Source organism: Physeter macrocephalus, chromosome 18 (assembly GCF_002837175.3).
Source record: "Physeter macrocephalus isolate SW-GA chromosome 18, ASM283717v5, whole genome shotgun sequence".
Taxonomy (NCBI): Eukaryota; Metazoa; Chordata; class Mammalia; order Artiodactyla; family Physeteridae; genus Physeter; species Physeter macrocephalus.
The window spans coordinates 85,448,560-85,461,883 of NC_041231.1; the positions used below are offsets into that span (position 1 = coordinate 85,448,560).

The 13,324-nt window shown below is 58.9% G+C and overlaps 1 protein-coding gene and 1 long non-coding RNA gene across 8 annotated transcripts in view; one reads left to right on the top strand and one right to left on the bottom strand.

Annotated features, from left to right (window-relative positions):
- DDR1 (discoidin domain receptor tyrosine kinase 1) overlaps positions 1-9,857 on the bottom strand; it is a 15,712-nt gene extending 5,855 nt beyond the window's left edge. The window contains exons 1-11 of one of the 7 annotated variants that reach the window (XM_055079615.1): positions 9,831-9,857; positions 8,169-8,337; positions 5,265-5,394; positions 5,072-5,174; positions 4,644-4,872; positions 3,169-3,316; positions 2,801-2,909; positions 2,135-2,321; positions 1,779-2,025; positions 1,139-1,234; positions 883-1,034 (exon numbers count right to left, since the gene is read on the bottom strand). In XM_055079615.1, coding sequence (XP_054935590.1) covers positions 883-1,034; positions 1,139-1,234; positions 1,779-2,025; positions 2,135-2,321; positions 2,801-2,909; positions 3,169-3,316; positions 4,644-4,872; positions 5,072-5,174; positions 5,265-5,352 — 1,359 coding nt within the window. In that variant the 5' untranslated portion in view covers positions 5,353-5,394; positions 8,169-8,337; positions 9,831-9,857. Of the gene's footprint in view, positions 1-882; positions 1,035-1,138; positions 1,235-1,778; positions 2,026-2,134; positions 2,322-2,800; positions 2,910-3,168; positions 3,317-4,643; positions 4,873-5,071; positions 5,175-5,264; positions 5,395-8,168; positions 8,576-9,483; positions 9,733-9,830 lie in introns of those variants that run through there. The other 6 variants (XM_007106343.4, XM_028479203.2, XM_028479204.2 and 3 more) reach the window with 6 other exon arrangements.
- LOC114484245 (uncharacterized) overlaps positions 8,680-13,324 on the top strand; it is a 73,589-nt gene continuing 68,944 nt past the window's right edge. The window contains exons 1-2 of the long non-coding RNA XR_003676911.2: positions 8,680-9,237; positions 12,148-12,191. This is a non-coding gene — a long non-coding RNA (uncharacterized lncRNA). The remainder of the gene's footprint in view (positions 9,238-12,147; positions 12,192-13,324) is intronic.

Sequence of the window (13,324 nt, forward strand, 5' to 3'; positions counted from 1 at the left end):
GAGGCCCGCGTACCGCAAAAAAAAAAAAAAAAAAAAAAAAAAAAAAAAAAAAAAATCAAAAATCCTACACCCGTGTTCCCTCCTTCAGTCCTCACGAAGTCCTGTAGTCGTATGTACTACTAACTCATCTCACAGGTGAAGAAAGACTGAAGGGCATTTAAGTGGGTTCCCTGATGTCCCACAATGGGATTCCAACCCAAATCCTACCAGTCCGTAACTATTAACTTTAACGCGTATCACCACCACTGGACTCTGGCCTGGAAGACGTGGGCTTAGGGTGTGCCGCACTTCTTCCAGTTGCTCCTCCAGCTCCACTCGCCACCTTCTCCCTCTGGGCTTCTGCCCCAAGAGGTCGATCAGTGTGGACTGCATCCACGGGCTGGGTCTGGGCTGGCCAGACAGGAGCCTCAGCAGGAGTTTGGAGGGCAGACAGGAAGTGAGGTCAGGGTGTTTCTTCTCCCAGCCCCTCCCTAAGGGATGGACCCAGGTGAGCTGCATCCTGGAACCGAGGTCCATTGCCCCCTCTCAGGCTCCCTCTCCACACACTCCTCCTAGATTCCTCCCGCGTTCCAGTAACTGCCTCCTTCTCTCACCCCACAGACCCAGGGATGGTAGCAGCTGTGCGGTGACCAGGCTGGGGAACTGCACTGCTTCTCGTGATTTACGTACACCCCGCCCACATCCTTCCACGTGGTCTCCTTACTAAGCCTCCCTCAGATTGTTCTCATCCGACTGCGCGCTGTGGTCCCCGCTGGATCCTAACTAGCGCAGGAGTCCCGACTCACACTGGCCTCAGTCTCCACACCCTCCCCAGGCCGCCCACCCCTCCCCAGGCCGCCCCTCCCCCGGCCGCCCCAGGCTGCCCACCCCCACCCTGCCCACCTTGCTGAGGAGCTTGCGCCAGTGCAGCCGCCACAGCATGAGGGCGATGATAAGCAGCAGCAGCAGGATGATGGCCACCAGGCAGCCGATGAGGATGGCAGTCGGGCTCCCCTCGGCCTTGGCCACAGGCTGCTGGCCCCGGGGCTCCAGCTCTGGTGGAGGCAGAAGGGTCAGGACCACGGGAGGCTGAGGGGGCACAGGGAGGACTGGTGACACAGGACCCACACGCCCTGGTGGGGGCCCCAGGGCAGCTCACCCAGGCTGCTGAAGTTGGTGGGAGGCGGGCCGGGTGGCCACCAGGGGGCTGGTGCGAAGGTGCCCCCCAAAGCCAGGGAGGAGTCATTCACAACATCTGGGGGGAAGGAAGAAAAAAGGGGAGGTCAGATCGGGAGGAGGCGACCAAAGGGAGGCACGCATGCACGAGACCGAGGGAATTCTATTATTCGGTGAGGAGTAGGAGCAGGGCTGATACTCAACACATGTACCAACCAACCAGGGTAGGCGGTGGAACAGGATCCTGGAGGATCCTGGAGGGTCCTGGACGGTTGTGGCGGTGCTGGACGTTAATCTTTTAGCTGCTGGATTGTGGGGAGAAGCGGGACTCCTGAGGAGAGCCCAGGGTGGGGGTCCTGGCTGTCAGGAGGCTTAGAGAAGAGGCTATTTCTCAACCAGCGCAGAATATTTCAATGTTTTAACAACCACACTGTCATACTGCTCAACATCAGTCGTGAGTGACGGGCTCATAAACGAAAGACTGAGACAGGCAGGGGGAAAGGGGGAGGGAAGTGTTCAAATTCTTGAGGGCGGCCTTACTTGTAAAGTCTCATTGGTGCCGGGAGTGGTTATTCGAGGGCACTATGGGTTAGTAATCCCAGAGGCTGAGACCAGGGGCTTACCAGAGAGGAAGGAGATTTCGCTGAAAAGTAACCACGGCCCAGCAAAGAGGAAGCGACACTGCAGAAAGCGGCCCACTCGGCCGCCCAGGGGCACTGACACAGTCCGGGCTCTGGGGTCCCCCAGGCTGCCCCCCAGGGCATGGCGCACGGGCTCCCCCTCCCAGGCCATGGCAGGGCCCCTCTTGAAGCGACACTCCACCCCGCCAGGCAGGCGGGCTCCCAGCGTGTGCATGTTGTTACAGTGGACCTGGGGGAAGGAAGGAAGGACACAAGGTCAAGTCCAGGAGAGCCCGAGCGAGCACCCCAGGGCACTCACCCTGGTCTCAGAGCCCTCCCTGGGAGTTGGCCGCACTTACCTGCATGGCATGGAAGGTCCTCAGCCGGTCAAACTCAAACTCCATCTCCACGTAGCCGCTGGGGAAGCTGTGATTGCTCCATCCCACATAGTCATAGCCTGGCCAGACCCGAAGCTCCTGGCTCTTCCTAAAGTCATCCAGCCCCACCACGCCATCTGCCAGCTGGCCCAGACCTCCGTACTGCAGCCTGGAGAGCGAGTTAGAAGAGGTTGGAAGAGAAGAAAGTGTCGCCTATCTGGGTGCTCTACAACCCCCATCCTCCAGTGGCCTGGCCAGCGTAGCCCAGCAACCCCCCACCCCTGCCCCAACCTCACACAGCTCTCTCTTACCCCCACCCAGGATTCTCTAGGGCACCTTGAAGTCACATGCTATACAAAGGCACCGCCTCTAAGGGACACCGCTCAACCTATGATGTATTTATTGTGATAATTTGCAACAGATTTAAGTGTCTTAGCAGAGGCAGGCCTTTCTCTAATTCGCACAAAGTGTCACATTAGCTAGTGGTCACCTTGCTATCCCTCAATCCTGGTCCTGTCCCTTGAGCCCCACCTAAGCCATGGCTCTCTGCAGTTCTTCCCTCTCACTGCCCAGACAACCCCCTCCCCCACCCACTCCATCCACTCTCCCACCCCAGGCTCCATGTCCTGCGGGGCCCGCTTCTTTCACCCGCCAACGGTGTGTGTGGTGTGTCCATCGTAGGTGGAGTCGTTGAGGTGCACGGCCTCAGATAAGTACATCGTCTGCCCCACAGGGACCATGTAAGACAGGAGTCCATCTGGGGCAGGGGGAGGAGGGGCGTTAGGGGCACGGAGCCTCCATCCCCCACCCCTGCATCAGGCCTGGGCAGGTTTCAGGTCCCTCTCTCGTATCCCTCCACAGGCCACTGGCATGGAGGAGGCAATGCTGGCCAGTCCCCTCCTCACTCAGAGTGACAGATTCCCAACAGGAGAGAGGATCCTGGATGCCCCTCTCCCCCATTCCCACTTCCCAGTCCCCAGGACAGGAATGAATCCTCAGGGGTCTGAATGACTCACCCTTCCAGAGGCAGCCATAGAGCTCCACCCGTAGACAGACGCTCATGACTCGGTCCGCCCGGGGATAGAAGCGAACCAGTCGGGCCACCATGGGGGGCCCAAGGTCCTTCAGCACCACTCCCCCAGGATCCTCATTACCTAAGATCACCTGTGGGCCAGGACGCAGGGGTGGATGGGGGAGGAAGGCTCCAGATCGGATGTAATTTCCCAGCCACCAGCTGCTCCCTGGCCCAGCCCACAATGGCCACAAAGAGACCCATGAAGGGTGGCACTGAGCACCCAAGGCATGGAGTACAGCCAGGCATCTGTAAGACAAGGGGCTGCAGCAGAGCCCTCTGACACCTCTCTGGGCCTGATGGTCTGTCCTGACCTCTAAGTCTCTCATCCTGTTGTGCCCAGATTCTACCCAGTCCCTCATGGCTCTGCACCCCTGCTCTGGCTTCCCCTCTTCCTTCACCCATTCCCTCTGTTCACTCAGCAGATGCTGACTGAGCACCCACTCTGCACCAGCCAGGCACATTCCTGGGGGTGAGCATCAGTCCCTCTCCTGTAGAACTGACAGTCCAGTAGGAGAAACAGCTGTGACAAACAAGAGGCAGCTGGAGGTGGCGAGTCAGAAAAGGCTCTATGAGGAGGTGATATCTTCGGGGAGAATTGAATGGAGGGAGGAGAGCCTGTGGACAGCTGGGGGAGGAGCTTTCCAGGCACAGAGGACAGCAAGTGAAGGTGTCCCGAGGCTGTGAGGTGAGCCCTAGCATGTACCAGGAACAGCAAGAAAACCAGCATGGCCCGGGTGGAGCGAGAATGGGGAGAGGGGTAAGGGATGTGGACAGGAGCCAGCACAGGCTAAGCTTCTGCACCCACAAAGGACCTCAGCTTTTGTTCTGGCAGCGAGGAAAGCCAGCAGAAGGCTGTGAGCCAGGTGTGAGGCATCTGCTTTGCATTTTCTCAAGTACCCTGGATGTAGCCTCCAGGTGGAGATTTGACTTCAGGAGAGAAAGAAGCAAGGAGAACAGTTTGGAGACTACTGCATTAATCTAAGCTGGGGATGGTGGGGGCCTGGCCTAGGGGTAGAGGTGGAGGTGGTAAGAAGTGGGCAGATTCAGGAAATATCATGGAGGTGGAACAGACTGGCCTTGCTGATGCTTTGGAAGTAGGAGGTGGGAGAAAAAGAGGAATCAGGGATATCATCTTAGCTTATGGTGGTACCATTTCCTGAGCTGGAGAATGCTGGGGGAGGAGCAGGTTTGGGATGGGAATGGGGCTCAAGTTCAGCTTGAGAAGTTTATGGTAAGTTTGAGATGACTGTAATACATCTAGGTGGAAAGTGGTCAGGGTTGCAACACTAGATGGAGCTCAGGGGAGATGTCCGGGCTAGAGAGGGCGTACATTGCAGAGTCATCAGTGGATAGGTGGTACAGCGGGGGGACAGAGGAGAGCCAGCCTTCCCTGGGCACTGTCCCTGCCAGCCTCACCTCCTGGCCCCAGCGGTCCCTCCAGTCCATCCAGCGGTGGCCATCCCGGGAGTAGCGCAGCCGGTAGCTGGGGGAGAACTCCTTGCCCAGGCCCCCTGCGTGCCGCCCCTGGGTGCCCACCAGCGCCACCAGGTGCAGCCGCCGCAGGTCCACCTGCAGGTACTCCTCCTCCTTGGGAAACACCGGCCCCGCAGGGCACCATGCCCCATCTCCATCACTGCTTTCCAGCCTGGGAGGGGGCAGGAAGTCACAGGGAACATCTGGCCCTAGGTCTGCCTCTCTCTCCAGTATTTAACACCCCCCCCAGTACTGTGGGGGGCTTCATTGGCATCGACCCTCTCAGAAGCCTATTGGCTTGGGCAGGGGGTTGGAAGGGAAAGTAGAGTCCCCAGGGGTTCCCTCTGGGGCAGCCCAGGTGTGCCAGCTACCTGCTGTGGCGAGCAGCAGTGGAGTCTGACCAGGAGCTGGAAGCAGAGATGTCACCATCCGGGATGGTCCGGTCCTGCATGCCCAGGGCATAGCGGCACTTGGCTAGGTGAACACAGGCATACGGAGGGTCAAGGCTCCCAACTTGGTCTCCCAAGCCCCATCCCTCAGGGACCCAAGAGCCAGTCTCCTCACCAGGGTCAAAATGTCCCTTCATGTCAGCATCTCCTGTTGCCACCAAGAGCAGCAGCAGCAGTAGAAATGAGAGGGCCCCTGGCCCCATTGCTCTTGATCCCTTGGGCCTACGGGGGTGGGGGCGACATCTCTGCAGGGGACATAATGAGGGGGGAGGTTAGTTAAAGGGCAATCAGGAGACTGGCTCACAGCCAATAATGAAGAGACAGAATGGGCTGCTTTGGGGATAATAGCAGTGAAATGACAACAACAGTCACTGTTTAACAGCATCAGCTATATTTTTAGAATGCTTCCCATGTGCCAGACACTGAGCTAAATTCTGGTCCCCTCCCCACCGAGGAGACCAGAATTCTAAGCGAAGCGGGGGACCCCAGCAACCTTCCAATCTCAGTGTCCTCTGTACCCCTGCTGGACCCTGACCCGGCAGCCTCAGCCACACCTGGGAGCTTGGGAGAAATGCACAATCTCAGGTCCCAACCTAGACCTGCTGAATCAGAGTCTGCATTTTAACACAATCACCAGGTGACCTGTGCCTATTAAAGCTTGAGAATCCCTGCTTTTTTTTTTCCCTCCCTGGGCCCCTGGCAGCTTGCGCCCTGAAAACCATTCCAACTACAACTCCTTATGAACCCAGGTATCTACCCTCCCCAGCCTCAACCCCAGCCCCAGCCCCAGGAAAATCGATCCTGACCTGTCTTCTTCCCAGCAGAGGTCTGCTCTGAGTTCTCTGGGCCCTGGAATCCTTTGGGACCCCTAGTGCCACCCCTCAAACCCTGATCCTCTCTGCCATCAGGTCCAAAGCATTCCATCCCCTCTCCCTGCTCTGCCTTCCCTTCCTAAGACCTCGACATCCTATCCCCCCAGTTCCCAGTTTCTGAAGGGGGCTGCCTCAGAAGGAAGAGCCCAGGGCCGAGGAAAAGGCTGAGTTGCCTTGGAGATGAGGGCGGATCTAAAGACGGGGAAGCCTGGTCACCCCAGGAGGTAGGAGGAGTGGGGGGATACTCCCCCATCCCTTTGTCCTCCTCCAGCTGCTCCCACAATGCTCTAGGGCAGGAATGTAAGAGGCAGCTGAGACCCCACAGCCCCAAAGCAGCAGCTGAGGGGGCTGACTGAGTTATGGGGGGACCCAGGTATCAAAGGAGAGCTGGAACCGGAAGCATCATGCCTGGTCCCTTGGGGGTCTGGGAGCTGGCACAGGGGAGCAAGCTGCCGAAGCCCCAGGCAGCCGGCCTGGAATTCCTGGGTGCTGCTCTCCACCCCCACCTCTCTCGGGAACAGCAGGGCCCTTGTTCCCCTGGGTAACCTTCATGCCTATCCCAGATGAGTCATCAGAGCCAGACGGAGCAAGCAAGAGGAGCCCGGGGCAGACATACAAAGACAGGCAGAAGATAGAAGGCAGGGGGAGACAGGGAGAGAAACACAAAGCAAGAGGTAAACAGAGCAGGCTTCGAAGCGCAGGGCACAGAGCCAAGCAGAGAAACACACAGAGAGCCGTCTGGGGCAATCTGTTCTCTGACACCCTGTCACCCCATTTCTCTCCACTGGGTCACAAACACCAAGGACAGGCCCAGAAGACCTACCCCAGCCCCACTACAATCAATCAGTCAATCAGGCCCCCCATGTACCGCCCCTGGGTGCAGCATGAGGCTGGAAGCCAGGGGCTGGAACACTCTGCCACAAGCCCTTCACCCTCTTCTCCCAACCCCCAACCCTCACCCCAGACAACACCCACACAGCTCTGTACACACGCGCACACGCACACACACACGCACACACACACACACACAACTGTCTTACAGACTTTCAGAGACAGACACATGTGACATCCTCATAAATCCATCACACACATAGACTCCCCAGCCAAGGCAAACATGGACGGACACTCACGCACACATCACCTCCATCCACACCTCGGCATTCTTTCAAGTTCAATCCCCTCACTTAGTTAATAGTCATCTTTAGACACCTGTGAACATGAAATGACAAACATGCTCCTACAATCAGAGGACAGTGTGAGACACACACTCAGGTCCTCAGGCACAGGATCCCAAGAGAACTGGGGCCCACCCCCTAATACTCAAGGTGACCAAGCCAGAGGGAAGTCAAGAGAGTGGGGAACAGAAGGAAACTTGGGTGGCTGGAGTGACCAAATAAAAAGTCATTTCTCTATTTTCCCATATGCTCAGCTTTCATCTCCACTGTACCACTCAATTCTGGACACACTATGTGCCCTCAGCAACAGTGAGTCTGAGCACCAGACTCTGGCTGGGGGTAGAGGTGCTGGAAAGGAATGTCCAGCCAGCAGGGGACCTGTAGGGTGAAGGCTGGAGAGGAGGGAGTGGGGGAGGGACACTGAGGATGGTGCTCACTGGGCAATGACAGTAACTCCTGGCAGAACCAACTGACCATCCAACCGTGGATGAACGACTGTCACTGGCAGGTTATGGTGTCAGGCCCTCTCTCTGCTGGGCTGAGGCCAGGCTGCCCAATTGGGAGCTGGCTGGATGGAGGCTTAACAGTTAGTAGATGCCCGCAGAGACTGGCCGAGTAGGAGGACAGGCCCACTTCTCCAGGAGGCCGGGAGATGATTCAGTAGGACCACATAATGAGCACCTGTCTTCCTGGGGTTCAGTTCCTCCATACTGGGTAAAGGGGGTCCTTCCTCAAGGCTGGAACACACTTTCTCGGAGGTCAGGGGTCCCCCCCCCCATTTTCAGACAGTAAGCCAGAGCACTGGGGAGACGGGCAGGGACAGACTTAGCGGCGCTGTACAACGAAGTCCAGCCCGGGAACATCTCGCCTCCCGGCCAGGTCCTCATCCTTTGGCCATCGCGCGTCTCCGGAGCCCCAGGCCGCCACCCGCTTCCCTCCGTCCCGCAGGGGTCCTCCCGCCGCTCTTCCTACCTCTCATCGCTCTTCACGGCAGACCCCGGCGTCCGACCCCGAAGCGGGGCCTCCTTGGTGGCGGCGGGGCGCGGGAAGGGGGAGGCGGAGGGAGCCAAGAGCCGGGAGCGGGAGGCGCCGGCGGGGCTCGGGTGTCGGGAGGCGGCTCCCGAGAGCAGCTGTCGGGGGCCTGTTCCGGGGAGAGGAGCCAGGGCTGGGACGGCTCGGACCCAGGCGCCGCCTCCCCCTCCCTGCTCCCCCTCCCTGCTCCCCCCTCTGCCCGCTCGCCGCGCGCTCGGGCCGCTGCCCTCCCTTCCCCGTCCCGGGCTGAACCGGCCCCGCCGCTCCCACGCCTGACGCCGCCCTCCCGGCCCCGCGCTCCTCTACGCCCCGCCACGCCCACCCCGCATCCCCCCGCGCGCCCCGGCCTCCCCCAGGTAACCGCGCAGCCGTCCCCGCCGCCGGCCCGGCGCTGCGTGCCCATCCCCCCCCACCCCCCCACAGCCCCCCCCCCAGGATCCTCACAAAGAAGAACGGCCCAAGCAGGGGGCCGGCGGCTAACCGCTCAGGGCCTCCCCTACTCCCAGGCCCCACGAGGGGATGGCCCGCCTCCCTACTTCCCCTTTTCTGGGCTCAGTTCCTGGAGAGGGAGGTGAAGGGGAGCAGCCCCAGGGCACAGGGAAGGAGCACGTTCCCACAGGCCCGGCGCCCGGTCCAGCAGCAGGAGTTTGAATGGGGGAAGGGAGCAGGGCTCACCTGTCCAACCTGGCCTCCTAGACCTACTCTCTTCACACTGCCAACCTTGCTTCAACCTGGCGCCCGCTGAGCCTCTGGTCCTCTACACCCCAACCCAGCCGTAGGACCAGCCCCCTCTCTCCCAGCCCCTTCCTCTCTCTACTTCCACCTCCAGTTCCTCCCCATAACTCCACAAGGCCCTCCCCAGTCCTCTCAAGGACCCTGGGGTCCAGACTCCGAGGTCCTGGTTCCCCTGGGCTCCCTGCTCAAAGCCCGGGAGTCCTCTTCAGGGCAGCCAGCTCTGCCCTGGTGGGGTCGGAGGGTCTGACCGCTGGCAAGGATAGGCCCGGACAAGGTGAGTGGTGGGGATGAGGAGGAGGATGCGGGGCAAAGAGAAAATCACGCACAGACAAAAAGTAACAGAACACGAGACCCAGAGAAGTTAGGTGCAGAGAGACTAGGTACAAACCCAATGTGAGAGAAAGAGAGCGGGAGAGCTGCTGGGTGAGGTGGGCAGGACAGAAGGGCTGTGGTGGGAACTGTGCCACCCTGCTCAGCGCTACCTGGGGCCCCACCACCTCTCTCCACACCCCACACCTACCAATCACCTGCAGGGTAAGGTCTGACGCCACTGCAGATTTCTGCCCCATTGCACCTCACAGTAGATAGATATAAACTCACCCTACGTGCAGTCCCAGACAACAGTCCCAAGAAAGAAACACGAAGTCCCAGACAAGTACACAAAAGCACTGCCAGGAAGAGGCTGGCCCTTGGGAGAGGCCAAGGCACATATGGGCACGTACTCCAACTCACGGGTCAACACACAAACCCTAGGGCGCCCCAACTGCTAAGGGACTCACTAACAGACAGCCCCATGGCCACCCTGAGAATTGCCTCTTCCCATCGTCCCCTCCCACCAAACCCCCAGGGTTCCCCCGGCGCACCTACCCCTCCGGAGAGGGCAGCTGGGGAAGCTGGGACCGGAGAGGCTGGGCCGGGGGTGGAGCCAGGCCGGGGGTGGGGCCAAGGTTTCCCAAGTAACCTCACCTGGGCGGACTCTCAGCCCCTCCTTCCCGGGGCTGTGCTCCCGGGAAGCCCCGGGCAGGCGGCCCGGCTGAGCTGCAGCCAGACCCCTCAGGGAAGGAGGAACAGCCCCTCACACCCCAGTGGGACATTCCACAGCCCAGGCCCACGCTGACCCCGGCCAGGTGGCATGGCGGTGCCAGACAGAAGGGTCGACTGCGGAGAGTATAAGAAACCATAGAATCCTAAAACCCTTGCTCCCTCTTCTCCCCCAGGAGAAATTCCTAGTCGGTGATGCCCACCTCAACCCAGCCCAGAGCTGGAGGAGTGGGAGGGATGCAGGGCTGGGGCCCAGTGGAGTCAAGTGACAGCGGAAAGGGGGCTGGAGCCGGCTGGAATGCCAGGCTCTGAGCCGAGACTCTCAGGGGCCAGAGAGGGAAATCCCAGCCATTCAGGGGCCCCCAGAGTAGTACCAAAGACCTAGTGTATCCACCCACCCATCCGTGGTGCCCAGAGCCCATCCCACATCTCCTGAATCACTCACAGCTCCAGAGGCCCCCATGTCCTCCTGAGCCCCCAAAGGACCCTCTACCCCTCCCCCATCCGTGTCCTCCAATTCAGGGCTTCCCTCCCCTTCAAGCCAGTGGCCTTCTGCTGCCCAGGAAAGAGAGGAGGAGGAACAGCTGAAAAAATGTGAGGAGAGGCATGTAGAAGAGGGCAGCTTCGGGCCTGCAGAGTACTGGGCCACTACAGGGAAGCCCAGCAGGACCAGTGAGAGAGAGGATGGGCCAGATGGGCCCCCCACACAAGCTGCTGTCCCCTTCCTGAGATATGCAGCTGCCTCTGGGTCAGCAGCTGGGGAGAGTGAGAATCCACTGGGGGGTGGGGGGCAGAGTGAGGGGGTGGACAAGGCCCTGGGTGTGAGTTGGGCCTTGATACCACCAAGTCCACATGGGAAACTGAGGCCCAGGAGCAGGAGGAGGAAGAGATGATATAGCACAGGGAGAAAGATGAGACAGAGCTCAGCTGTGGGCAGCCTGGTGGATGGAAAGAGATGGGGCCATGGTGATGGAACTCAGAGAGGCAGGAGATAAACTGAGGCTGAGGCAGAGGGGAACTGGGGATCAGAGAGAGGAAAGGGATGAGAGGGCATACGACAAAAGGTGGGAAGAGTGGAGTTTGGCGAAAAGGGCTGGGTGAGCAAGTGAACTGGAGTGGAGACGATGGGGAAAGGGTGGGGGGATACTCAGAGAGGAGGGCAGGAAAGAGAGAGGCCTCAGGTGATACACCAAGGGGATGTGAAACAAGGACAAAGGGGAGAAGAAGCGGTTGGAATGAAACCCAGAGATGGGAGAAGAGGAAGACGGAGGCACGGGGATTGAAACTAAGGGACTGGGGAGAAGAGAAGAGTAAGGGGCTGAGAAGGGAAGGGACAACTGAGGGACAGACCAGGGGAGACAGAGGCCCCAACTCCAAAGATTGAAGCAAACCTGCTTCTGAAGGCAGGACACAGAGGCCCCAGACCTCTTGGTTGGTTACTTGGATACATCCTAGTCCTCAGCCCATCTGCCACACCACGGCCCCCAACTCTATTCCTCATCCTTTCCCTCCTCCCCACCCCTCTGGCTCAGGCACACTCCCCTCCTCCCACCACACCTCCAGCCTGGACCGCCCGGTCCCTCCCCAAGAGGGGAGGGCCCAACTCCAGTCCCCACTCCTTCCCTCCCTGTTCGGCTCTCGCTTTCTCCCTCTCACCTCCAACTCAGGGTTATCCTGGGTCCCAGTCCCCCCAGTCTCAGGCCTTTAGGGTTCCGGCTCTGGGGCTGCCAAGGCCGCCTGGCTTTGTCCGCCCATCCGGAGCCCCGGGAGCAGCTGCCCTGGCCAGCTGCAGCGGGCTTCGACGTGACCATGGCAACCCAGCCCGCTCCCCTCGCCGAGCCTCCGGGCCCCCGCAGAGAGGGAGGGAGCAGCCAGGCCAGGGAGAAAGGGAGGGGAGGCGGAGGACTGTGAACCGCAGGGAGACCGCAGACAAAGACCCCAGACAAAGGGAGATGAAGGAAAGCAGCGCGGGAGAAAGCAGTAGCGGCTGGCTGTGGCTAAGAGCTGAGGCAGCAGGCATTAGGTCCTGCTGAGGGGGAGAATCCAGGCAAGAGGGACAAACAGACAGGAGGTGGGAGAAGAGATTAACACTGGCCTTAGGAGGTCTCCTTCAGCGTCCCTAACAATTCATTTCTTCCGTCAGGGTTTTGCACTCCGGGGAGAACCAGAATACCAGTTTCCTAGTTGGTGAGTGCCCCCCCAAGTTGTAGCAAAGTATAGGAAGTACCCAAGGCCAAAAGGCACCCTCAGTTTTCCAGAACAATCCCAATTCAAACATATTCTGACCTGTCACCTCTGAAGTACAAATGTCATTGTCAGACAATGTACTCCAATTCTTGATTTGGAAAATATGCTTCCCAAAGCCAAAGGGGACTGATTAGGCTTGGAGAAAGTAGGGCCAGGAGGGAGCAGTAACGAGGCCTCACATGAGAGGAAGCAAAGTACCAAAAGGGGAGGAGAGAAAGCAAGGCTTTGCCACTGAGAAGCAAGGATCAAAACTGCCACTCACCATCTAGCTCCTCTTGCTGAGTCCTACAGCCTGCCAGTCCCCTCATCAGAAAGATGGAGCTAATAGACCCCCGGGGGTCTGTTGGGATGATAATGTGAGATGGCATACAGGCCCCATTGATGTAAACAACCATCCAAACCCCACTAACATGATCTCCATCTGTGGCTTTCTCATATGTCACTTGGATCCCTGAGTTCCATGTCCCAATTCATTCCACAGTTATGAAGGGTTTGTGCAGGGCAGGGTTCTGACAGTAAAAGCTATGAAGGATACATAGAGGAACACAACCCACTCTGGGCATTTACAGTCTAGAGGGGGAGCAAGGCATGTATATGTATATGTGTGTATAAATATGTATGTATATATGTATATGTATAAATACACGTATGTGAATGTGTTTGTATATGTATATAATCACAGAAGACAGCCTGACCCATGCTATAGTCAGAGCTGGAAGAGGCTGTGGGAACCAAGAGGAGGGGCAGGCCAGGTCCTCCTGAGTGGGGGTGAGGCAAGATCAAGGACAACATCATGGAAGAGTTGGAGCTGGAACTGTGTTTTAAGTCAGACAGAGATTTGCATAAACAGGGCTTCCCTGGTGGCGCAGTGGTTGGGAGTCCGCCTGCCGATGCGGGGGACGCGAGTTCGTGACCCGGTCCGGGAGGATCCCACATGCCGCGGAGGGGCTGGGCCCGTGAGCCATGGCCTTTGGGCCTACGTGTCCGGAGCCTGTGCTCCGCGGCGGGAGAGGCCACAGCAGTGAGAGGCCCGCGTACCGCAAAAAAAAAAAAAAAAAAAAAAAAAAGATTTG